This window comes from Serpula lacrymans (assembly GCF_000218685.1).
Source record: "Serpula lacrymans var. lacrymans S7.9 unplaced genomic scaffold SERLAscaffold_7, whole genome shotgun sequence".
NCBI lineage: Eukaryota > Fungi > Basidiomycota > Agaricomycetes > Boletales > Serpulaceae > Serpula > Serpula lacrymans.
Genome location: NW_006763296.1, coordinates 43,311 through 67,272, shown reverse-complemented (window position 1 = coordinate 67,272; position 23,962 = coordinate 43,311). Strand labels below are relative to the sequence as shown.

The 23,962-nt window shown below is 46.4% G+C and overlaps 11 protein-coding genes across 11 annotated transcripts; 8 read left to right on the top strand and 3 right to left on the bottom strand.

Moving 5' to 3' along the window:
* Nucleotides 1-29: 29 nt before the first annotated feature.
* Nucleotides 30-1,787, top strand: SERLADRAFT_388994 (uncharacterized protein; the record flags this gene model as incomplete). The annotated part of the gene is made up of 8 exons (XM_007318148.1): nucleotides 30-187; nucleotides 249-266; nucleotides 326-670; nucleotides 726-805; nucleotides 861-901; nucleotides 964-1,114; nucleotides 1,169-1,333; nucleotides 1,394-1,787. 6 exons carry the CDS (start codon nucleotides 382-384, stop codon nucleotides 1,616-1,618), a joined length of 951 nt encoding a protein of 316 aa, XP_007318210.1.
* Nucleotides 1,788-1,992: 205 nt separating this feature from the next.
* SERLADRAFT_369425 (uncharacterized protein) lies at nucleotides 1,993-4,576 on the top strand (the record flags this gene model as incomplete). The annotated part of the gene is made up of 3 exons (XM_007318147.1): nucleotides 1,993-2,434; nucleotides 2,492-2,769; nucleotides 2,831-4,576. The coding sequence occupies 3 exons, from the start codon at nucleotides 1,993-1,995 to the stop codon at nucleotides 4,574-4,576; spliced, it is 2,466 nt and encodes an 821-aa protein (XP_007318209.1).
* Nucleotides 4,577-4,645: 69 nt separating this feature from the next.
* SERLADRAFT_448963 (uncharacterized protein) lies at nucleotides 4,646-7,532 on the bottom strand (the record flags this gene model as incomplete). Its single annotated transcript, XM_007318146.1, has 12 exons — nucleotides 4,646-4,933; nucleotides 5,005-5,125; nucleotides 5,176-5,709; nucleotides 5,768-5,925; nucleotides 5,981-6,155; nucleotides 6,207-6,294; nucleotides 6,348-6,436; nucleotides 6,500-6,581; nucleotides 6,638-6,824; nucleotides 6,881-6,992; nucleotides 7,049-7,204; nucleotides 7,303-7,532. 12 exons carry the CDS (start codon nucleotides 7,438-7,440, stop codon nucleotides 4,785-4,787), a joined length of 1,989 nt encoding a protein of 662 aa, XP_007318208.1.
* Nucleotides 7,533-7,782: 250 nt separating this feature from the next.
* Nucleotides 7,783-10,176, bottom strand: SERLADRAFT_467097 (uncharacterized protein; the record flags this gene model as incomplete). Its single annotated transcript, XM_007318145.1, has 5 exons — nucleotides 7,783-8,849; nucleotides 8,908-9,368; nucleotides 9,420-9,819; nucleotides 9,882-9,981; nucleotides 10,049-10,176. The coding sequence occupies 5 exons, from the start codon at nucleotides 10,123-10,125 to the stop codon at nucleotides 7,986-7,988; spliced, it is 1,902 nt and encodes a 633-aa protein (XP_007318207.1).
* Nucleotides 10,177-10,286: 110 nt separating this feature from the next.
* SERLADRAFT_467091 (uncharacterized protein) lies at nucleotides 10,287-12,056 on the top strand (the record flags this gene model as incomplete). The annotated part of the gene is made up of 5 exons (XM_007318144.1): nucleotides 10,287-10,440; nucleotides 10,491-10,542; nucleotides 10,596-10,951; nucleotides 11,007-11,571; nucleotides 11,626-12,056. The coding sequence occupies 4 exons, from the start codon at nucleotides 10,317-10,319 to the stop codon at nucleotides 11,552-11,554; spliced, it is 1,080 nt and encodes a 359-aa protein (XP_007318206.1).
* Nucleotides 12,057-12,172: 116 nt separating this feature from the next.
* Nucleotides 12,173-12,941, top strand: SERLADRAFT_467089 (uncharacterized protein; the record flags this gene model as incomplete). Its single annotated transcript, XM_007318143.1, has 4 exons — nucleotides 12,173-12,293; nucleotides 12,362-12,456; nucleotides 12,506-12,652; nucleotides 12,704-12,941. The coding sequence occupies 3 exons, from the start codon at nucleotides 12,249-12,251 to the stop codon at nucleotides 12,645-12,647; spliced, it is 282 nt and encodes a 93-aa protein (XP_007318205.1).
* Nucleotides 12,942-13,494: 553 nt separating this feature from the next.
* On the top strand, nucleotides 13,495-13,985 carry SERLADRAFT_388973 (uncharacterized protein; the record flags this gene model as incomplete). The annotated part of the gene is made up of 3 exons (XM_007318142.1): nucleotides 13,495-13,613; nucleotides 13,671-13,792; nucleotides 13,854-13,985. Coding segments are annotated over 3 exons (353 nt in total), but the record flags the coding sequence as incomplete, so codon positions are not given.
* A 79-nt stretch (nucleotides 13,986-14,064) lies between these two features.
* SERLADRAFT_388970 (uncharacterized protein) lies at nucleotides 14,065-15,053 on the top strand (the record flags this gene model as incomplete). Its single annotated transcript, XM_007318141.1, has 3 exons — nucleotides 14,065-14,579; nucleotides 14,637-14,781; nucleotides 14,834-15,053. 2 exons carry the CDS (start codon nucleotides 14,090-14,092, stop codon nucleotides 14,762-14,764), a joined length of 618 nt encoding a protein of 205 aa, XP_007318203.1.
* A 907-nt stretch (nucleotides 15,054-15,960) lies between these two features.
* SERLADRAFT_467081 (uncharacterized protein) lies at nucleotides 15,961-17,504 on the top strand (the record flags this gene model as incomplete). Its single annotated transcript, XM_007318140.1, has 3 exons — nucleotides 15,961-16,362; nucleotides 16,417-16,770; nucleotides 16,824-17,504. The coding sequence occupies 2 exons, from the start codon at nucleotides 16,531-16,533 to the stop codon at nucleotides 16,830-16,832; spliced, it is 249 nt and encodes an 82-aa protein (XP_007318202.1).
* Nucleotides 17,505-20,480: 2,976 nt separating this feature from the next.
* On the top strand, nucleotides 20,481-22,000 carry SERLADRAFT_415382 (uncharacterized protein; the record flags this gene model as incomplete). Its single annotated transcript, XM_007318139.1, has 5 exons — nucleotides 20,481-20,681; nucleotides 20,746-20,774; nucleotides 20,913-21,018; nucleotides 21,069-21,650; nucleotides 21,702-22,000. The coding sequence occupies 5 exons, from the start codon at nucleotides 20,481-20,483 to the stop codon at nucleotides 21,894-21,896; spliced, it is 1,113 nt and encodes a 370-aa protein (XP_007318201.1).
* A 300-nt stretch (nucleotides 22,001-22,300) lies between these two features.
* Nucleotides 22,301-23,477, bottom strand: SERLADRAFT_467079 (uncharacterized protein; the record flags this gene model as incomplete). The annotated part of the gene is made up of 4 exons (XM_007318138.1): nucleotides 22,301-22,474; nucleotides 22,555-22,953; nucleotides 23,021-23,258; nucleotides 23,335-23,477. 3 exons carry the CDS (start codon nucleotides 23,073-23,075, stop codon nucleotides 22,425-22,427), a joined length of 504 nt encoding a protein of 167 aa, XP_007318200.1.
* Between the last annotated feature and the right edge of the window lie 485 nt (nucleotides 23,478-23,962).

Below are 23,962 nucleotides of genomic sequence, written 5' to 3'. Positions count from 1 at the left end.
ACTACTGTGGCTAAAATAAAATGAGTGCCACCTGCGGGTTGCCTTGAAGCCACGAACTCGACTGCATTACCAGCTGCACCTTTTACGGCGACCGTCCTCCTGTCTTTACCTGTGCCCCCATAGATCTTTCAAGATGCCTCCAAAGAAACAGAACGTGCCTAGCTCTTCCAAAGTCAAAGATGACAAGGTGGCTATTTCTTCGTATGTGGAAGGAGGGAAGGACTGACTGATGAAGATTTTCGATGTAGACCTTTGGGATGAAAAATGTCAGAAAATCTTTCACCTTTCATGCTGATTAGCTAGACACTGACCTATCATGTGCAGAAAAACAAATCTGCGAAAGTTCAGAAGCAGGTTCAGCAAATCCAGCAGCAGGCGTCGATGGCAGGAAAGTCCAAGGAAGCTCTTGCCAAGGAGAAGGAGAAGGACCTTCGTGCAAAGGCCAAATTGGATGAGGAAAAACGCAAGAAGGAAGAAGCAGCTTTATTCAAGCCAGTTCAGCAACAGAAAGTGCCATTTGGAGTGGATCCCAAGACCGTTCTCTGTGCTTTCTATAAAGCAGGCAACTGTGAGAAGGGGACCAAATGTAAGTTCAGCCACGATATGAATGTTGGACGGAAAGTAGAGAAGAAGAACTTGTATGAGGACAGTCGAGAAGACAAGCTAAATGGTAAGCTATATGGGTGTCCCTGAACTGCATCAGTTGATCATCGACCAATTTACAGACACAATGGAGTCATGGGACGAGGAGAAGCTGAGAAGTGTTGTACTTTCGAAGCATGGAAACCCTCGGACGACTACAGATGTGCGTTCAATGGTTCGCTTTCACACATTATCGAGATACTCAAAAACACGTATAGATCGTGTGCAAATTCTTCATAGAAGCTATAGAAACACAAAAGTATGAAAAACCCTAGAGTTAACCCTCGTTTCAATTTGACTTTTTGGCTGTCTCTTTTGCAGATTTGGATGGTTCTGGGAGTGTCCAAACGGAGAAAAATGCCAATATCGGCACGCTCTACCTCCTGGATTTGTGCTGAAGTCGGAAAGGAAGGCTGCTGAAGCTGCTGCTAAAGCGAACACTATCAGTCTTGAGGAATTCCTGGAAGTGGAGGTCTGTTCTGGTTATGAGCTATTTCAGTGCATCTATTGATCTATTGCGATTTAGCGACATAAACTTGGTTCCAATCTAACACCTGTAACACCCGAAACCTTTGCAAAATGGAAGAAGACAAGGATGGATAAGAAGGAAGCAGAGACAGAGGCTCTTCGTAAAACCAAGGAGACGCAACACGCAGCAGGAAAGAACACAGGAATGAGTGGAAGGGATTTGGTATATATATTTACTTCATGCTCACTGAATCGGTCACTTAATTGCATACCTTCTGTGCAGTTCCAATTCAACCCCGAGTGGTTCCAAGATGAAGATGACGGAGACGAATCCGAAGACTGGGACCTTTCGAAATATAGAAAAGAAAAGGAGGATGAAGATTATGACAGAGAGCAAGACAGATTACAGTCAGGAATGGAAGATGCCAGCATTGATGGTAGTAATGATGGCGGAGGACAAGATAACGGAGGGGAGGACAACGTTGGCTCGGCGGATGGGGACGAGTAGAATAATGTTGCTGGAACACCACACCCGCACCATTATTTATCACTGAACCTTGCATGCGGTTGTACCAGCATTTATGTACTTACGAAAGTCGGATGGACGTCAGATACGCTTACTATCTACTTTTGTAAGTTCCCTGGTAAATGAAATGTGGCAAACCTCTGCCAGGACTATATAAGCGGGTCGATAGCGGCTTCCCAGTCGTCAGAGTACCGGGTATTCGCCAAATACATAAACAAGCCTGAGGGTCGGCCGCAACTTTTATCCTTGCCCCTGGACTTCAAGTCTTGCTGTAAAGCAACTACTCCGTTTATAAGTCGCCTGACGTCCTCCACAACGACGGACACTTTCATAGCCATCGAACGACTTTTATCGCAATGTCTCGTATTCCCCAACCTTCCTCTTCCCGCCCTGCTATCAAGACACCAGCACTATTTCCTCCTAGCACTCCACGCTCGCGGGCACCGTCACCCTCGAAGCCTACCAGGACGGCACCTGGCTCTCCAGTCTCAGTACGCGTTCGGACGAAATCTGTACCTAAGTCACCTACAAAATCTGGTTTAAGGAGACCGCCACCAGAGGATGAACCACCCATCCCCAAAACGAACATCAGCATCAAGGAGGCCATTGCTCTCAAACGAGCCGAGGCCAAGAAGGCTGCCATGTCCAAGCCCAATTCTGGAGGCGACGTGGGTGGCTTTGGCAGCTTCGAAAACATGGAGGACGCGCTTCCCACTGTAAACAAGGTTGAAGATCAAAACGAGCTGGATTTAGGTAGGTGGTCTGTGAAAGAGACCATCGAACGTGCTCGCAGCACAGGTGAATACGTCCTTCTTGACCGCCCAAACAACTAACTAGTCAAGACCTCACCGAAAGGCTCCATCAATTTGTCTTCGCGTGCTTTACAGTGTATCCCATCTGCATTGTTCGATATCCATCTTGGAATTACTCCAGATACTCTGGAATCCGTTCCTAAAGAACCACCTATCACGACTTCCACAGACCCCTTAGACGCGCCTGTAGGAAGTGGTCGACGTGGTGGTGCACCAACCTGGTTTGAAGCTCAAGATCTGCAAGTGCTCAAAGCATGGAGCAATGAAATCATCGAAATACAGCATGAAATATCTCTGTTCGGTTCCCTGAAAATAGTCGATGTATGCGCTTTCACCGTTCTTATATCTTGCGTTGTATCTGATGTGGTTATATGCTTGATAGTTACATCAAAACAAGATCGCCAAGCTCCCCCATACCTTTGGAGACCTCACTCATCTCACTACATTAGACCTTTCCCATAATGCTTTGTCATCGCTCCCAACGAACATGTTTGCTTTACCAAATTTGGCGATTCTGAACCTTTCACATAATTCTCTCGTCGAACTTCCATTCAATGCCCCGTTTTCTGGCTCATCAAGCCTCAACTTCAAGTCCAATTATCAGAGCAATAGCGATTTCTTTGCGCCCGCTGTCGTTCGAGCAATTTCTCCTCTGCCGCGTCTCACCAATCTTGACGCCTCTTATAACAAACTGACTGTAAACCGCATCGATCATGCACCAGAAAATCTTCCACCTCTCCTGTCTAAAATCGATCTATCTGCCAATCCGCTCTCTTCTGGGAATACGGGCTGTTCTTCTTTGATCAGAGCGCTCGCGCAGTTGAAGAAATTGAAACACGTACGCTTTGCAACGGCTGATATAGGAGATGATGCCTTCCCGTCTGACGTTTCCGCCGACGGAACCGCTTTTCCTAGTTTACGCGTTCTTGACATGGGCGAAACTAGAATAACTGAAGAAGGAATTAAAGGGTCATTATCAGGATTGAAGCAAGACCTTACGTATGATCTAACAGCTGATGAACCTCCAGAAGGAACACTGAGAGTCATCGTGGGCAAGAAAATCATAAGAGAAGCATGGGAGTTAGAAGTCGAGCTAAGGGTCAGGGGCAGAGGCAGAGGTTCACGCGACATAGAAAACACGGAGAGCGCACACAAAACGAAGCAGGATAGCAAAGAAGAGGTAGTCAAAGAAGCTTGGGAAATTGAAGCTGAACAAGGTCTCTTGACAGAGGGTGGACGTAGGCGTGCTAGGGCTGCTCTTACGGCTTCTATCAATCCGAAAGAACCGAAGTCTATCCCATCTTTAGGAAATGGTTCTCCTTCCACTACGGCTTCGAAATCAAGTCAAATCTCACCTGTTCAGGCCTTGACCAATGCTCAATATTATCATGCTACAACTCAAACGCTTACCCTTCCTGCTTCCACAGCCCCAACAAAATCACATGCTCGCTCATTTTCTCTTGCAGCATCTTCCGGTCCTTTTGCACACAAGCAAGGAATGTCAGACATTGCGCTCCCAACACCAACGCTTCCCCTCGCCGCGATATACTCTCAACCATTTTCTCAGACGTTACGGGTGCTCACGCTCACAAACCGTAGGCACGACCCGTCCTTCAGTTTGCCATCTCTGAAGGACGCACCTGATATGGGTTTACTACCTCACTTGGAGGAACTTGTACTTGATGGTTGCAACCTTGGAGACAATGTCCCTGTCACTCGTGTGCAGGAGGCGAGTTCAGAAAATTCGACTACACCAAGATCGAGCGAGGCTTTATTGCCGCTCTTAACAAAATTATTCCCAAGCCTCAGGACCTTAGACCTTTCTTACAACTCGTTGACATCTGAGGCTCTCAAAACAGACGTCTTGACTTCTCTTATCATGGCCTCTAGTACGACTACGGCGGAGACAGTCGGTCCGCGGCAAGGCTTGAGACACCTTCGACTACGAGGAAATCGTATTACAGAGCTAGAAGGGTTCCAAGGTGTTGCAGAACTCTTCAAGGGTCACCGAGACATACCAGATTGGAAATTAGAGGAGCTCGACTTCAGAGATAACGAGATATCCAAGCTTCCCTCAGAGCTGGGCTTGCTACCGTTAGACGTATTTTTAGTAGATGGGAATGTGTAAGTCGGTTTCACCACCCATATTTTCTTATTTACCAAATTTGTTACCTAGCTTCCGTATTCCGCAGAGAAGGGTGTGGGAGAGAGAGGGGACCAAAGGTTTATTGAGTTGGCTAAGGGGACGAATAGAGTGAAGGGTTACATTCTGTGTACGTTGATGATGTAGGTCGTACAATCACAATATACTTGATGACCAGTAGACGGAGGCCGGGCTATGGAATAGATGGTGCTTCCAGTGGGCTTCCAGACGTATCTGATGCTTGCTGCAGCCACATCGTGTAGTACAACCCTCCTTTGTGAAGTAATTCATCGTGCGTTCCTTGCTCCGCAACTTGACCCTCCTTGAGTACAATGATTAGATCTGAAAGCCAGAAATTGATGCATTAGTGCTGAATAGAGCGATTTTTTTCACCACATATAGAACCAACGTGCCTGCTTCAACAACGGTACGAAGTCTGTGTGCGATAAAAATACTCGTTCTAGCCTTGTCCAAGAGTGTTGTATTGATGCTACGCATAAGCTCAGCTTCGGTGTGACCATCCAGTGCAGACGTCTATAAAAACAAGATCAGCTTCAGGTAGTAAAAATATGCTCACAACATACAGCCTCATCAAAAAAGAGAATTGGTGGGTCCTTGAGCAACACTCGCGCGACGGCCAACCTCTGTTTCTCACCACCTGATATCATCAAGCCCCTTTCACCCACAGTTGTTTTATAGCCATCCGGTAGGCTTTCAACAGTATCATGCACGTTTGCCTTCTGAGCTGCAGCTTTTACCTCTTCATCGCTCGCATCCAATCGTCCATACCTCACATTGTGCAAGATGTCAGCATGGAAGAGTGGCGTGTCCTGTGGGACTACACCAATTGACTTCCTCATGCTTTCCATTTGCAATTCGTGGATATCTTGATCATCGATAAATATGCGTCCTGATGAAGGGTCGTAAAAGCGATACAATAGGCGGAAGACAGTTGATTTGCCGCAACCAGATGGGCCCACTATGGCCACTTTCTTCCCAGCGGGGACGGTGAATGATAGATCACGGAATATGGGACGGTCAGGATGATACCCAAAATTAACGTTCTCGAAGCGAATAGAACCACCTCGGAGTTCGAGAGGTTTAGCCCCAGGTATGTCCTGTTGCAGTCCAGAAACCATAAAGCAAGATCATAAAGTAAATAAGAAAACTCGTTACCTTTGCTGGTGCATGCTCTTCCTGAAGACTAAACAGGACTTCCATGTCCAGGAGATTCTGGCGTAATTCGCGATATATTGATCCCAAAAAGTTTAGAGGAAGGGAAAGCTGAAATATTAGTTGGTTGACCATGACGAGGTCACCAACGGTCATGGTTCCTGAACACATACAACGTGAATTAATGACAACTCCTAGAAGATAGTCGACACTGACCCTTCATTACACCCTGTGCAGCGAGGAACATCGTTGCTGTGAGAGCACTCGAAAATATTATATTCTGACCAGAATTAAGATATGCTAGTGAGGTGGTGATCTTCACGGAAGACTTCTCATATTCTTTGAGATGTTTGTCGTATTGTGCAATTTCAAACTTCTCGTTGTTAAAATGCTGCTAAGGGGTCAATATTCCACTTTCTCAGAAAGAGATTGTTCACATCACTTTGACAGCCTCATAATTTATCAAAGAATCAACAGCTACTGTGGCAGCCTTGTTATCCGCTTTATTCGCCTCCCGGCGAAAACGTGTCCTACAAAGATATGAGGATTGGATAGGAATTTCAGAACGCAGAACGGTACGTACCGCCACGATGTAGTCCTAACTGTAAAATAAGTATACGCCGCTAGTGTTGCAGCCGTAATGGCGGCAAAATCCCATCCAAACTTGTATGTCTAGCAGATAGTTGAGCCTGTGCTCGCTATGCCACTCATTCTACGACAGTAACGATAGCTTACCAGGATACCACAAACCAGTGAAATTTCCAGTGCAGTTGGCACTATTCGGAAAATGATAGCCTGCAGCATGAATGTGATACCCCTACATGGAATGATCTATTAATCACCGCCATATAGCTAGAAGATGATGTAACCAACTTTGTTCCTCTATCAATGGCTCGGGTTAGTCCTCCAGTTTGGCGAGAGAGATGAAATCTCAAGTCCAAGTTGAGGAGATGTCCGAAGGTTTCTCTAGCTACCTTCCGAATGGCACGTTGACCGATGTTAGCAAACACGGCATTCAAAAGCTCGCCAAAGAGTGTCGCTCCAACTCTGGCGGCTCCGTCTGGATGACACGAGTGATTATTAAAGAGCACAACAAAACGCGTCTTTGATACGAACAGCCGAGAATCAAAGAGCCTGTGATGACCCACACGGTGGAATCAGAGGCTATGTCTACGTTCAATGCGTCAATGACGTTCTTGAATAGTTGCGGTACTTGAACGTTCAGCACCTATGAATGGGGAATCTTTGGGTATATGCGTCAGTTTACACTGCCTTGGCTCTCACCTTTCCAGAAATCAGCAGTCCAAACCCCAATATGACACGTCCTCGTGTGCTCCAGTCGTTTTTCGGCCAAACGTTTTCCATCAATTTCTTTACTATAGACCAGTCCCTTTTCCGTTGCTCTTTCTGTGAAATGTCATTAGAATCGGTAGCTGTGTTCTTGACTGCAGTATCTGGCGGCTTTATCGTTTTATCCGAGTCTGAAAGCGCTGGAGACTGTTGTGTGGTTGAAGTATGGAAACCATATGACCACAAACAAGATGTTTGTCGCCGCCAGATCTGTGACCGGCCACCTGCATGTCCTTCGAGTTGTAACACTTTACTTCTACCAGTCCTGAGGAAAAGCCTCGAGGATGTGAAGGCTGTTGCCGTGAATGCCCTCTGCGTTCCCGCATTACACGACAGGCGAGCAGTTGGGCATGCACGCAACCACATCAGCGTAACAAGGACAGTGCAGAATGGGACGTTGATAAAACGTCAATGAACCGAGAGATGTAAAGGAGAGAGACGGAATGCGTTGCCGTGAGTGTTCTCGCCAAGTATGCAATACTCGCAAGATCATTACACAATGGCGTTAAGTTTCCGGTTCCGGCTATCTAATCTTATCTACCAGACACGACCTGTCCTGACTTTCTGATCGCAATGTTCTGACCGGGGAATATCTTGCATCGGTATCGTAAAGCCTTAAAGGGCCTGCAGGTACCCAGTACCACCATCACAGGTACAACGTGGAATGTATCGGTTAAACAGTGGTTGGTGCTACAGCAACATGTACATGAGTCGAGAATAACAACATTATCGCACCCAAATATTAGTACAGACACAAGGTGAACAGCAAATGCATGCAGATACAGTAATGAAGCCTGCTCCTCCAGTAGAAATACCAGAACACAAGGAAAGGGATAATATGGAGAATCTCTTTATAAACCAGTCTCGTCCGTTACATCCACGCAGATTCGCACCACCATCGCTTGTCCGCCCCTCTCACAGCCCACTCAGATATGCTATCCACACCTGCAACATAGATATATCCCCCAGATGGGTCAAAACACGTCCCGGCAAGATCCAAATCGTAGTCTTGCCGTTCAACAAAGTCATCCCGTGTTATCGTTCGACGACGTGACCGACCATGATGTCGGTGATGGTGTGGTGTTGGGGCTATACGTGAGGGTGAAGACACAGGTATTGGAGAAGTTTGCATGGGAAGATGTACAGAAGGAGATGGTGACGAAGACCTCGAAGGTGTGTGCGACGAAAGGCAGTCCGACTCGAGTTCATCCACTTCCATTTCTAAGTCACCGGCCTCCCGGTCACGGTTATCATCATAATCCGTATGATAGTCACCATATATCTCATGATCACCACCGCCACTATGGCCTCCTGACAACGGTGGCGGTGGACGCACAGCAAATCCATTAGGATGTCGCGACCGAACCCCATGGCGCGTTAGCAAGCTTCTCACATCGTTCTCGGCCACAACATCACCTAACGGCGGTATAATCACGACGCTATCTGAATCATCATCATTCCGCCTCATTGAATGCTGTGCAGCGCGCCATCTAGAAGATGATACACGACTAGGGCTACCTGCAGTAGAGACACGAAAAGCCTCCTCAAGTGACACAACCGCCCGAGTCCAATCAGATGCTTGCCTCGGCGGCGATGTCGGTGGAGGCTGAATGACGATTGGCGGCTGAACCGCGGGCGAATGAAGAGTATTCCGGCGGCCAGGAATGCCAGGTACATGGATTACTTCTTCAGTTTCAAAGGTGAGAGCATCGACAACGTGGAGGAAACACGTGTGCTAAATACAGTTAGTCAAGCTGTAAAAGGAGGATATAGGTAAAAAAACATATAAGTACCTCTGTAAAGGTCATCAACTCGCGACCACGTTGACCATTTAAGCCTCCAGATCCAAACTTGACACTTCTCACACCCCACCCAGGCGCCCGCGACCCTCCCCTTGTCCAATCCGATGGATCGTCACTCAACCAGCCGCCCGCACTTCCATTACCTAATAATCCACTAGACAATCGAGACTTATCCGTTTGTAGAACTTTGAGAGGCTTGCTACTCCGCACGTCCCATACCGCAACAACTCCTTCCTGTGAGGCTACAGCAAATTTCATCCCATCACCTGAGAATGCTGTCGAGAACGATGCGGCTAGTGCGGAGGATGAGTGCAGATTGACATCAGGAGGAGGAACAGAAAGCGACATGATGGGAGTAAATTTGATACGTGATCCACCATTAAGCTGGTGGAGATATATCTGTGGTGAGTCTCCAACCGAAAGTAGAGTTCTACCATCGGGTGATATTGAAGCTAAGGTGAATGAGCTCGAAAGCCCATACATAAATGTCAAGATGAACTCACAGTGATTTACTGGCACATCTAATAATAGCTGACCGACTTGATATATGTCTTTTGGGGAGGTCTGACCGCTCATGGGGATGTCGTAAAATTTTACAGAGCAATCGTTGTTGCTGACTACCAGCCTTGGCTCCACACTGCTTTCGTGTGATCTGGATAGACTGAGTGAGGTGAGGAGCACTGAATTATTGATTGAACCAGGTAGTTGGCGATAATAATTCCACAATAGGTTTCGAGAGCGCTGTCTGTGTCTGCTTTGAGATGGCGAGGATGAGGCATGGAGGGACAGATGAATCTCAGCGTCCTGACCACCTGCAGCAAGCAATGTCGCATCCTTCCCCGAAATCTGTAGAGAAGTGATGGTATTCGGATTAAATGAGAGATCGGCAATGCTACGAGGCGCCTACAAAAAAGATGATCCACATCAAAGCATGCCGCAGTTTCAGAGCAGCGTCAATGACTTACCGAACCTGGAACATTCAAATCATGCTCAACGATGGAAAGTCCCTGCACATAATTGACAATGCCTCTTTCCCTAGGGCAGATTATGAGATCTCGCAACTGCCTAGAGGCAATGTAACAGTCAATAGGGAAACATCTGATTTCAGGAACGGCTAGAGCAATGGACTTACACATGTCCTATGGTAACATTTGTTGGTACAATATTTGAGGGCGAGGGCGACGCCAACAGCGAAGAATGGCGGGCCATCGCTCAAGAATAAGCAAAGACTTGGATGTATATGATGAAGGAGCACGCATCAGGGGAGCAGACACTCGGACTCGGATACCTTGCGCAATTCCCACGTGCGGCATTGCGCCACCCTTTGTCACACGTCACACTGTCATACTTGCAGCTCTGCAATCCAACACTGGACCTTCTCAAGCTCCCTGTCTTCAACAATGAGCTCAATCGAAAAATCAAATGCTGTAGTACCAAAACAAAAGAAACTCAAGCCCGCTCGCAAACAGGTCAAGCCAGGAGACGTCGAGAAAAAAGAGACACCACAGACTGGAAAAGAGTACAGTACGTATGGCTTACTTGACTCAAATATCAGCTACTCATGAAACTTTCAGACATTTGGTATAATAAGTGGGCAGGAGGTGATCGTGAAGATAACTACTCAAAGTATGTGTCATCCTTGATACTGCTATGGCTATTTCCACTCACCTCCAGCATAGCAAAGTAAAGTCTCAAACTCGGTGCAATATTCGCAAGGACGCTGGTTTGACTCGTGCCAATACAACTGGTATCAAATACTGCTGTCTCTTCTTTTCTCGCGGATGCTGTCCTTACGGATGGGAGTGTGAATACCTTCACACTCTTCCTGACCCGTTGAAGGCTCTGCCCGATAGTTCAAAAGACTGTTTCGCCCGAGACAAATTTTCAGACTACAGAGATGATATGGGTGGTGTCGGAAGTTTCAACAGACAGAATCGGACACTTTACATCGGTCGAATAAAAGAAACCGGAAACGGTCAAGAGACGGAGGAGGTTATCCAAAGGCACTTCAAAGAATGGGGCGAGGTTGAACGAAGTACGTTTTTTCTGTTGTGCGATCGAGCTTGTCCCCTTTTCTCATGCCCCGATAGTCCGAGTATTGCAATACCGTAGTGTGGCATTCGTCACTTACGTTTCAGAGCTCCACGCTCAATTTGCCAAAGAAGCTATGGCATGTCAGTCCCTAGATAATGATGAGATTCTCAACGTTCGATGGGCGACGGAAGATCCCAATCCTGTACAGAAAGTTGCCGAAAAGCGACGATTGGAGGACATAGGGCAGGAAGCAATTAAGGCTCGCATGGATCCACGGATAGTGGACGCGATGAGGGCCGTCCGAGCGCTAGAGGATGGGGAAACACTGGATGACGCTGATGAATTGATGGATGTTCAACACGAAAACAAAGACGGCGAAGAACAGGAGGCGAAGAGGAGGAAGATTGAACAGGAACCGTTAAGTCCAACGGAGCCCCGAAGCCCGTTTGGATTGCTCACGGAAGATGCCTTGGAGGGAATGAAGTATTTTGCAGAGATACGTAAACGTAATGGTCCTGGGCAAGCCACATTTAACAAGACAGGGATCGCAATACCGCCGACCGGATTAGGCTTAGGGGATTATGGGAGTGATGAGGACGAGTGATGAAGTTTGTGTAATATGTATGGTGCCTTATCTGGACATCTGTCTATGGTGCTGATCATGTAGTGAGATAGATCCGCCGATAAATTTTCAGCCTTTACACAGCGAGAATAACATTGTGTCTGTATTCTTAGTGTCTCAGTGGCTCTTGGTGACGTCCAGGAGGGAACCACGACCAGTACGTGCGAAACTATTGCAGTCTCTTGCATCTTTCGTGATTCACACAGATTTGATCACGTCTCCCCCGTTTCTGCAGCCCTCATGCCAATAATGTCTGGAGGGTTTTGTACCATCAATCAAAGAGCTGCAGTTTTTTTCTTACACTCCCCACGCGATGCCCGGTCTCTAGAAAAGCCGGATGCCCTGAGTACGTTAAGCAGGCGCCTAGTAGGCTACTTCAATAAAATATTCCAAGAGTATTCTCCCTCGGCCGATGATACATTCTGTTCTTAGCTCGTCAGTTGTATAGTCTGGTCCGAAGTAAGGACCTTTGGCAGGAACCCCCGCTTCGGTAGTAATAGAGAAGGCACCATGAGCGGCACATTCGGCTTGAACTCGGCATTTTGTGGCTAGTCACACCAGGAAAAAGCACATAAAGGTTTCAGCTGAAACAGCTACTGTAGAGAACAAATGTTATGTTTATGATCCCTACTATTGTATTGCAACTACGACAATTTATGTAGCACCTTGAACCTATATGACTCTGAATATCCCATTTCTTTTTGCCCGTGTTTTGGTTCAGGTGTGTCTGCAATTCGTAGCGGTGTTTTAATTGGAGTGGCTGACAGTTTCACTATCTCAATGGCTCAGCATCTGTTTGGGATGGAAGAAAAATTTGAAACTAGCGTTGTTCGTCATCTGAGAGCTTCACTATCAACTCTACCGATTCGCACAAAGGCTAAGTGGTGAGTTACGCTGGTTGAAGCAATAGCTAGCCTTAAATGTGATGCTCAGCCATATTCAATCGGAGCGGTTGAGTTTAACATCAAGGTGCAAAAGAGCTCAATATTCGTGTGGTACCGAAGGGGGGTTCACGCCAAATGGCCTTACTTTGGTGCAGACCTTATTTACAAGATATCGACTTATCATATATTGAATTAGGTAAGCAAGGGAGACTATCAGTTGTAGCAGCTGGCCAAGTTATCCATGCAGTTATCGATTAGTCGGATAATTGATCGTGAAACCATCGATAATGGGGCTGTCACTGTGATTCCCAGATCATACTGGTAAATCTTCAATGCTCAACGTCAAATGTCAACTGAGGCCGCTCGAGGCGGGAGGCGGGTGAAATATGAGCTCGGTTACCAAAAACGCTTTGCGCCGCAATATTTACAAGTGTGTATACGGATAGCCACAGCTCTCTACGTACCTCTACGTACCACACACATGTGCTTCCCACTGAACTTCTACCAGGCGATGCCATTCTTCCTTTCCATATGGAACGACGCACTGCTTGAGCAATTTTCTATGTCCTTGTTCTTTTGTTGGTCTTGTTCTCGGTCCAAAGCTATACAATTCAATGAATTTCACTGTGGAAGGAGTATTGGAAAAAAAGATTCTACGCTTGTCTACGCCCCGCTACAAGGTCGCACTTCAAGAGGGCGCTGGTACTCCGCTAAAATAAACTTGACCCGGTGCAGACGCCATTTCGCATTCGCAGTCGATTCATGTATCAGGGGACTACCGTAAGTGCTTATCAGGTAAGAGGACAAAACCTTACCATGCTGAAGAAGGCTGGGGTTATCATTTACTTGGTTCATACAGGCACTTGGCAACGTGTTGTTGTAGCGCCTAGTATTGACGCTCGAGCCTCGAGGCCAGCCATCCTCGGAGCGCCGCCGAAAAACAGGGCTGTGTGGTATAACTCTGAACATGGCTTGCATTCGTATATAATCAGCAGCACATGGAATCAATTTACTGCAGTCCAATACTTTCTATCGTTGTTTTCTTACCAGATGTCACACTACAACATCCTTGGTGCAGATATCAATGACGATGGACGCTTGCCTTCAATCTATGTCACTTCCGACCTACAGGGCACTTCCATGATCGATATTAATCCGTATGTTCCTATCTATCGACTCCTTTGGTGCTTGCGCTCATGAGTGTAAATCTATAGCACAAACGTTATTGGGGACAACGAATCATCCTATCCTATTGGTCACCCGCGATTTCTCGGGGTGGGCTGCTCGCAGTATGATTCCTCAGGCCCCTCAAGTCCACGTTCATCATACAGCGAATGTCAGTACATAATTTCAAAGAGAGTTCCTTATTCCCTGATTAGAATTCATGCAAATCATAGGTGGAGAGAATGCAGACTGGGAAAATCCATGCCTTAGCCCTCCTTTCAACGAGTTTTATCCCCGTTTATCAGACTCAAGTCATCTGGTTTTCGACACCTCTGGAAATGGAACATTGTACCCTAGCAACAATAACACGAGCGAGGCATATATCTCTGGGCCAGAAGACGACCTTGGCATGAGCCTCATTAATATTCAAGACAACGACAGGTGTTTGGGATCTCTTCACAATGATGACATGCTCTTCGATTCCGGATATCTCACCTACACGTTGCCTACACCGTTACCTCATGATGACAATCCCTTGTCTCCGAATCAATCGTTGCCAGCCTTGAGCCCTAATATAGGATATCGCCGTGATGCCATTGAGAGCTACTTTACTCCTCTCTCTCCCGACCTGGGGACAGGTTCGCAAAGGGGTTGCGCTGTCGAGGATCATCAACGGCACCATCGTTATGATGCTTTCTCGAGATGTTCCAGTCCCTATCCAACCACCAACCATACGAATGCTCGACGGAGGTACATCCATACTCCACCACGTCGTATCAATTCGCAGGACTTTGGTCACTCAGATAGCAGCCCAGACATTTCAACCCCACCACCTGATATGAAGCTCGTTGTTGCCACCGATGCCATCAAGATCGCCAACGAGGGTCGACGAATCCACCCCGCGAGGTTTACTTGTGAAATTTGCAGCCAGAATTTCACTACGCGACATAGCAAGGCCCGTACGTGCACGTTGTTTTGATGTACTGCCTATTGTTTGCTGATGCCTGTTCGTGTAGGTCACATCTCGTCGCACCTGGGCGAACGTCCCTATAAGTGCACGCTGTGCGGCCAGGCATTTACCAACAAGACAGACTGCAAACGCCACGAGAAGAGCAAAAAGCGCCACCAGCTTCCTCCTTGTTAAATAACACCCATAATGAGGTATAGTGCATTGCCTTAAAGACCCGTGCCCGTGCTTACAAAGTCACTGTAGGAATTAATAATTTATAATATATTAATGCCATCGGCCGTTAATTTGGATGGACACTCCTTTTGAGGTTCCAGCACTGTGTATATACCTTTGTGTTTGCTTTCCTTTGTTATCCCAGCTTTCAGTCATTGCGCTTTTTCACTGCATGATGTCGCATTTTATCTTGTAGCAAATCCTAGACTTTTAGATTTTGAAGACACAGGCGCATGTCTCAGCTCCCTTTTACTTACAATATCATTTTTTGCACCCTAGCGCTATGTATGTTCTATGCTCCTTTTTTTGCCTCTCCCTCATATGTATAACAATATTATCTGTATCGCTATTAATCTCACCCAGTAATCGTTATCTCTGCATTTCTTCTGTCTCTGTTTGGTGAAGTTTAGTCTAGAATGTGTGCTCGCGCTAGTTTGGAGATGTGTGCCAGGCAGCTGAGTGCTATGAGCGGCAAAAGAAGCTTCAGAGCTGGAATACTCATTGGCGGCGACCAATTCTGCACTGCATACTCCTATGTGCTTGAGAATTTGGTCGTTTTCTTTCGTCCTTGATACGAAGCGACCGCGACACTGCAAAACACTCTTTTTAGGTGTGGCTGAAGCGCTGAAGTCTGAGTCTGAACCAATATCATGATCACTGCTGGTCCGTGGCGAGCAATATCTTTCTTGTTCTTCCATATGCTACGTTCTGGTCCGTCGTAGTAATGTCAACTTGCAGATGCGGTAAAATCCGAGCTTATCTTAGCGTAACGTCGATGCATTCCGTAAAGATACCAATGTGCGGTTGGGCATGACACCCTGAGCACCGTGACGTTGTGTGGTGAGTAAGGAGAACATGTATTGGCTCCTCATTTGCCGCTCAACGCACTACAGTGCCCACGGTCTGGATGTGAACTGTTAACGCGCGCCTAATTGCTTACAAGCGCGCGCTTTCTGTATCGTGCTTTTCATGGTCATGGTTTTCGTCACGGTGTCGACACTGCTTCAGTAAGCGTCTTTACAATACTGCCCCATTTCTCCCTCGTGTTCTGAATAACGAGTTTCCATAACTCTGATGCTGTGGTGTACCAAGGGCAAGTTCTATGTGAGTGCTTTTACTATTTCTGAATGACGAAATCAGGGGTCTTTCCCAGAGTATAGAATGTGAAGCAGTGTGTCCGCGCTCCAACACCAAATTTTCCTGTGTTCTTAACCGAACACACCGATACTATCCGTGGAACCTTGTATATTTTTCAAGCATGCCATGAGGACCAGCCACCGTCACGTCGAACAACTTTGTATTAACTGATCTAGGCCATAACAAGTAGGATTGCGCTTCCCATCTACCCTTCTATCAATCAGCCGTCTAGTCAGGGACAGTTCAGTCGCATGTCCAACGCAACTGATTGTCCAGGATCTTACATGTCTGCTAATCACACGTCATATCATCGATCATAGAATGTCAGACCCAGCCAATGCGGTCACCAAAAGGCTGTCTCCATCATTATGCAGCAAGTCCATCGGCGTCTTGAATCTCAAAATTACCATAGATAGCGGCAGGTCTGTCAGATTAGCTTTAATTTAATGTTTTAAATTAACACATTGTTTTTCTAGGAGTGCATGTAGCAGTGTCAAGTTTGAATACTGCTTTGATGATATCCAGGGGCAAAACACATGATCCGTGGTTCGCAAAAAAATTAATTATATGAAGTGGTCTACAGCAAATAGATGCCAACGCAGAGCTTGGATAAAAATTGTAAAGCACTGCGCTTTCCGACGGGTCAAGCTCAAAGGTCTCTTTCTCGTCACTGGTATTCACAAGGCCGTGGACTGGTCTCTGTCTCTTTCACGGAGATATTCGATCGCCAGGGTCCCAACGCTGGGCGTTGGAGGGCCGAATTCATAACAGACTCACGGCGTACAAGTCAGAATGAAGCCCTACAGATAACACATTATGACCGATGTGTGGTGAGCTTGTTTTCATCGAGGCTTTCAAAGCACACAAGAGATGAAACGTCTAGGGTGTCTAGGATTAAGGTCAACAAGATCTTCGAAAAAAAAAATCTCGCAGGTGTTAAGAATGATGCTGCCGCAAGTGAAGCTCACCATTACATCTCCTACATTCAAGTTGGTTTCTTCGTCCTGGAGAAGGATGATGTCAATCGGCTGACTCTCGACGAGAGCCATGTCAGCCATCATAAGGTCTTCACTTGATGAAGAGACGGGATCTAAGGGCAAATATCGCATCGATCGTTGTTTGTTCATAAAGTGCAGCATATGAATAATGGAACTTCTGGACGACATATAATGAACGACGCACGCAGAGAGATGGGTATAGACAAAAAATAAAATAAAGGCTCTGGAATCGGTTTTACATGTCCACGACAACGACAACGACCGCATCATCGCCCTGGACAGCGACAGGCAAAGACCTTATAGTCAAAGAAGGCGAGCCCCCTGGATCGTAGACTGATAATACCTTTCATTCTGGTACGATCTCAAGTCAAACTATCACTGTTTTCTCAATCGAGCCCGTGGTCACTGTGGGTCGCAGTGTCTCTGAACTGCACATGTTAGGTGTGCCCAAAATTTTCATGTGTGAGCATCAGTGAGACGATGTTTTGATGATTTTAGAGATATCACGCGGCTACCAAGCATCCATACCGCACGACTTTGTGGTATTTTACTTTCCAGAGAAATTTGGACAATTCATTCTTATTTCCAGATGTATCATGAAATCAAACTGCCTCTTCCATTGCAGTAGCCAAAGGTCGCCGTTAGTTGTCACCCTACTATGAACCTACTTTGGCTAATATTTTGTGCATGTCTAACATTGGCACATAATCATCGTGATTCTATGTATTTATTAAGTCAGGTCTATTAACTCAGCAACGTCCGTAAAGAAAATCCGAGGTCCGTCCTATTAAATACGAACCATTATAAAGTGGAACGTGATGGAACCTCTACAACATTCTGCTTATCTTCATCAAAGCATTTCTGTAAGTCTCAGCCGCCCAGACTCCAGATCTGAGTCACCATCTAGCGCTCAACACTGAGACAATGGGTCCCCGTTCAGATATCTTTAAAGCGGCTGGAGTCTCATCCACCCAACCCAAGTTTTGTGGTTTCTTATCTTGCAGTTACCGTGTACCAGAAATAGGTGAAGATCGGCAGTCACTCTAATCTACAGCGATTTGTCTATGAGTGTGCGTGCGTGTATATACGATAGTCTATACTAGTATGTCCTGATAGTGCCACAGTGAATGTAAGAGTTACCCACAATGATATTCAATGTATAGATCGTTAAAATGTTTGTCGGTCATCGACGGGAGCATCCTCAAACGATCGTCAGCTCGTACCGATGATATTCAGGCGCTTTTCCAAAGGGAAGTACACAATGGCTGTGATTGTACGTATACCTTGCATTGTGAACGGCGGCGACAATTAGAGCCGGATTACAGGACCTTCCATAGTTTGTTTCCTTCCATCACACTCAAAATGTAATGCCATGTATATAGACTAGAGCCAATTGGAAAAAGGAAGTCGCAGAGAAGTAAACAGACAAATGGAGAACGAAACACGTTGTTGATAGACGCATGATCAATACGGATCTCGTTTTCCGGGGCGCTCCTTTCTCCAAGTCGTGAAAAGGGGTCGTACTCTTTCAAGCCATCTCTTGGTTGAGCTTCGAACGTATGCCACGCGCTTGCTAATGAAGCCCATAACGATGGAAAGCAATTATGGTCCCGAGAGACTACAAAGCATAGGCTAGCCAAGGTGGTATTGACGAAAACGACATCCCAATTGGCAGATTAAACTGCACAGCCAAGTTTCCGGAATTGCAGGATAAATGAGGGAGTGAATTTCCAACAAGGTCGTGCACTCCGTTGCTGGATAAAGACTGGTCGGTGAAGGTCATATTGCCGGGGGAGCTTGAGAAATCTATAGAAGCCAGTCAAAAACAAGTCCGCCTGCAGAGCCGGTTTCAAATTTGAAATTAGAGTGCGATGTCATATCCACGATCAGAAAGTCAAGCTTTAATAATAGTCTGTTCGAGACGGAAATACGAGGGGTATTTGGATACCAAAGATTATCGCACATATAGTGGCGACGGCAGTGGCGACAGAAATGACTAAGAACGGGGAGCAGCGGCTGAATCCGTCGAGAGCCAAAAGAAGTCGATAAACAGAGCATCCAAGTCGGGGATAGTGGCTGGACCTACATAATGTCTCATGACATTCGCAACTCAACGTGAGGGGGACCACCTGAGCCATAAACACGATGTCCATGGTGAGTTCGAAGCCCGAGAGAAGTGATACCAGTTCCCATTGGCCAATTGCAGACGGCAGTCCTCGTTCTTATATACGTACAAAGTAAAAAGGCCGACAATTCACATTGACTGCTGTGAACCCTCATAGCGGTGTTACTTTTCTGTGTCTCGGCGTATGGCCTGATAGTGCTGGATTGGTGGCTATAGTGGCGATATAAAAATATAGCGAGTGTCAATGTGTACTGCGGATGTATTTTCGAAGTGAGAACGCCGCTCGGAGGGCGTATTCTATGACGTTAAGACATTAGTGATAGATAGTGATTTTGGTGCTGCTGGTGCATCTATATGGCCTGCAGGAAATATTCAACCCTGAGTACCAGAAAGTCGGTATCTCGAAAGTCTGCTTCAAGTCCTTTTATAGCCTAAAAAAACGGCTTGATTGTTATTGGACGATGAAGGAACCAGAGTGAATGCGGTTGAGGGCGAAGTGTTATCTGTCACTGCAAAGGACCGTGATTGATGTGCCCTATTTCCAAGGTGGCATGCACGTACACGAGGCGGCAGAGGTTGATGGACATTTCTCGGAGTGGTGGTGCACCGGTGAACTCCGCTGAAAGGGACCTACCATCAGAGTGATGGTGGACGGCTAACCACGCACAAACCGAAATCACAAAATAGCCGTTTCCCCAAAATGATTTGTTCCGTGGAGAATGTTGAGTTACTCTCTCACCTGGTTTCATTTGGCCTGCGCAACCGTGGATGTATCTGTTCTCGTATCATATGGGCGGGAAATAACTTTAAGATAACTATGGGATTAGCCAGAGTAAGGAAAATGGGAGCAAGCTGAAAGTGTGACACTCGCAATTTTGAATGAATGCGACTGCAAGACATCGAAAAGGTACAAATTTTCATGAAGAAACGACTCACGCTATAGATGCTGGTTCCTACATTATCATTATAATATAGAAATGAAGATAAAACGCTAAATACCTATAATTTAATGCACATAATCCATGTCGATGGTAAGTCACAGGGCAGCCGCGGCGTTAATTATGCCAGTGGATTTGTCACGGTGTTGTGCGTATTTTCGAGTTTGTTTGGTAAAGGCTTCGAAAACAAACAAGTATTCCCCTTTAGGAACTCTCTGCCGACGATAATGCTGTGGGGTCACGGTCTTCTGATTTGCACCTGCAGACTGGGAACAGAGTCTGATGTACCTCGTGTCCTTATCCTCTATGCCTTTTTGCTTCTATAATGCTGTAACTCAACTTTAAGCGGAGGTTCTTAAGTCGTATACAAAACCGAAGATAGCACTTGGCTTGTTTTCTTCCAGTACTACATAACTTCAGTCAGCTAATCTTCCTGACCTCGTAAAACCGGCAAGCGCCACCATCTCAACTAGCTCGATATGTCCAGCACAATACCTCTCGTATACAACCATGCTGGACAACAAATCCATCGAGATAATATCACTGGACCACTGGCAGACTGGTCTCAAGGTCAACTCATATCCACAGAACGGCAGTCTTTACTAAATGCCATCAAAAAAAGCATAGGACGCCAGGTTTGTGAAACCAAGAGCGAAATGAAAGGTAAAGATGCAAATATGGTAGGTCAATGTAGCGCCACTTTGTCAGCAACCAGCTCACAGAATCACATTCGTGGCCAACCAGACCTTGGAGGCGGTCCTAGACGATTTCTCGTGCGTTTACGTCGAGCAGCGGCATACATTTTCAAACAAATCTGGCGAGGCTTGGAGCCTAAGGAAATTTCAAAGTCAAGTTAATGCAATGCAATGGCTTACCATTCATTCGACGATACCTGTTCCTCGTTTACTCAGCGTAACGCGAAGTAACGCGGAATATCCTCATGACTTTCTTGTAATGGACAAGAGCTCAGGTAATACCGTCACAAGAATGTATGGTCTACTCTCAGCTACTTCGAAGGTGCGCGATTTTCGCACAAATTTAGTTCAATCAGCACTAACATAATACAGGAAGACCTCGTTAGGTCATATGCGAATATCGTTCTCGAACTGTACAGATTACCTGTACCGCATAAAATTGGCTCCATATCTCCCGGGAGCACCCCTAATGCTCTGGAAGTTATACCGAAGCTCGGGAAGCGCAGCGATCTCGGCGCTCCTCGAGTTTTTGAAACCCTGGAACAATATCTCAAATACCTGTTTTCCGTGAAGAGGCGCGCTTTTACTCTCACAAAACATGATGCCATCGGTGAAAAAGATGACACTGGTAGCGTCTTCAGCGCACAGAGTACTATCTCCGAACTTGGTATTCATATTCGGAAGTTACTGTTGAGTTACGATAGTCCATGCCTCCGCCGATTTGTGCTTATGCACGATCATTTGGATGAGACTAATATTTTGACCGATGATCATGGACGTATAACTAGTATACTTGGGTGGGGCTCTCATTCAATCCAACCCGCGATTCTTGCAGCCGAATATCCTTCGTGGCTGTCTTATAGTGGAGTTAACGACCCACAATTTGCTCCGACAAGCAAATGGTGGATTGAAGGCGCAGAAGAAAGTGCCCGACTCCGTCGTTTGTTCGAAGAAGTGGGTATATGTCTCGTCACTTTTTAATTTAATCATTCACCTCCGTTGCAGATAGTGAAAGAACGAGACCCTGAGTATCACCAAGCCCTGACTCAAGGCAGTGTTATTCGAGCCGCTGTGGGCTGGTTAATGGATATACGCGACGACCCCGCGTGTAGCAGAATGAGAGGCTGGACACAGAAAACCTTCGGTCCCTCATCATCCAAGCCACCGGTACTCGACGATTCTCAGTGCCATATCTCATGATGTAAAATTGATTGATGACTCTGTGCTCACCCCTCACACGTTATCCTCCTCGTGGATCTCTTCTGGATGATCGGAACTCTCACAAGACTCACACACATTACTCTCACACTACCTACCTACGGACAATCTTCTTTCTATATCATTCCTTTACCAACTTTCCTCAAACACGCTGGATTTAATGTAAAACATTTGTATTTGTAGTTATGGCATTAGCAGCTGCTGTACCAGTATCGTATGGTAATAACGATCACCGATTGACTCGGATTTAATTTACGAAATGCAAAGCTGAGGGGCCAGTGCGATGTCCATGTGTTGTATAAACATCATCCATGGAAGCTCACAAAACCACGCTATTGCGATGCGGCCATCATTCGATTGCAGCTTATTGCGTACTTTCGTTCATGATGGGCACGATGCAACTCCTAATAGAAGTTATGTACTAGACGTACATTATACGCTGCCAGTACTAGCACTATAGTAGCGGTGCTAGGGGTCGCCTCTAGGACGGCCTCGAGGATTCCGCGTGCATCACATCGAATTTGACTCGGGCACATATGACATCCACTTTCCCGGACAATCTGCTAACGATACGACGAAATCGGGCTATTTTAGCAGCTTCTTTTCGAACAGTTTACTGATCGGTGAATATGTATCCTACCTTGTTCGCTCTCTAGCACAACTCGCAGAAACGTCACCCAAGCGACGTCTTCAAGTATCTTCCAACCTACGTCTTCCATTATAGCACCTGCAGCTCTAATGAGTAGCGCTCCTTGCTGCACCATATCGACAATGCGCGGGCATTTGACACCATTTCCCGGACATGGGCACCAAATATCGTGTCTCCACGCAGCCACATTAATGAGCTCCCAACCACTAAGGAACGGACGTTGGAATTCAGAACGTACTTGCATAAAATTTGAGTTTTTCACGTCGCCTTGAGGAAGATGTTTAGTAGAAGAGAAGTAGGCCGCATACAACGACACCGAGAATGCATCGACGGCAAGTCGAGTGCGTGGCGTAACGAGTGGCGATAACGTTGGGAGATTTAGGTACGAGCCTATAGCTCTACGTGAGCAAAGATGCAACGAAACGGGAAGAGGAAAAGCTGCAGAAGCCGCACTTGCCTAGCTGTGCTATGTCACCTACAAATTCCCAGTCGCATATACCGATCACAGGCATTTTGAGTTCGTCTGCGTCATTGACTCGTCTGACAAGAATTGTACCGAACCAGATGTCACCTTGGCTGAATGCCACTTTTTTTCTGGAGGTCCAATGATCCCCTTGCTCGCTCACCTAGTAATTCGTAATCAGAGACAAGAGCGTCCATGATTACATGAAGGACGTTAAAAACACCAGGCCAGACTGAGTCGGCACCATTGTTATTCAAGGTCTCTATCAGTCCAGCGTTTTCAGACGAAACAAAAGATTCCAAACCAACCGCGTTGTGGAGAATGGCAAGAAAGCGGCCTATTGAGTGTCCAACGCGAGAAGCGAGCTAAGGTTTCGTCGAGGGTGCAGAGAGGAATACGCCCAACGTGGGATGGGAGCCGAGATCGGGTTAAATAAGGACGTAATTAAGAGCGTCGTGATGTATCAAACGTGCAATTTGGATGGCCGGGTTGGCTTCCAGAACATGGAAGAGTCCAAACTGATAGTCCTCGGGTAATGTGTGGAGTAGTTCTAACGCTTTGGCTCCCATCGTCTACGAACATTCGCAGAACTTAAAGATGGAAAAGAACGGGTATTTGGTAGTGGAAGAAAGCTCACTTGGCGACGCTGGGAAAACTTCATGTGCGGAAACTTCGCGAAATACGGTGGTGTCTGTTTGAGCACGATGGATTGGCATTTGTGAAACACATGAGCAGAGGAAAGAGGTTCGGCATTATCTTCTAAGTCATGTCGAATATTACCTAGATGATCTGGCTCAGCCATACGCGTCGCCCGTACAGTATGATTTGCATATCTTTCAGAGAGTTCCATTCGCAGTCCTCGCACAGGCTGGATAAATAAGATGCAAAATCGAAATTTGTGGGCTCTGAAAGTACAGATTTTTTCGTTACCTGCTA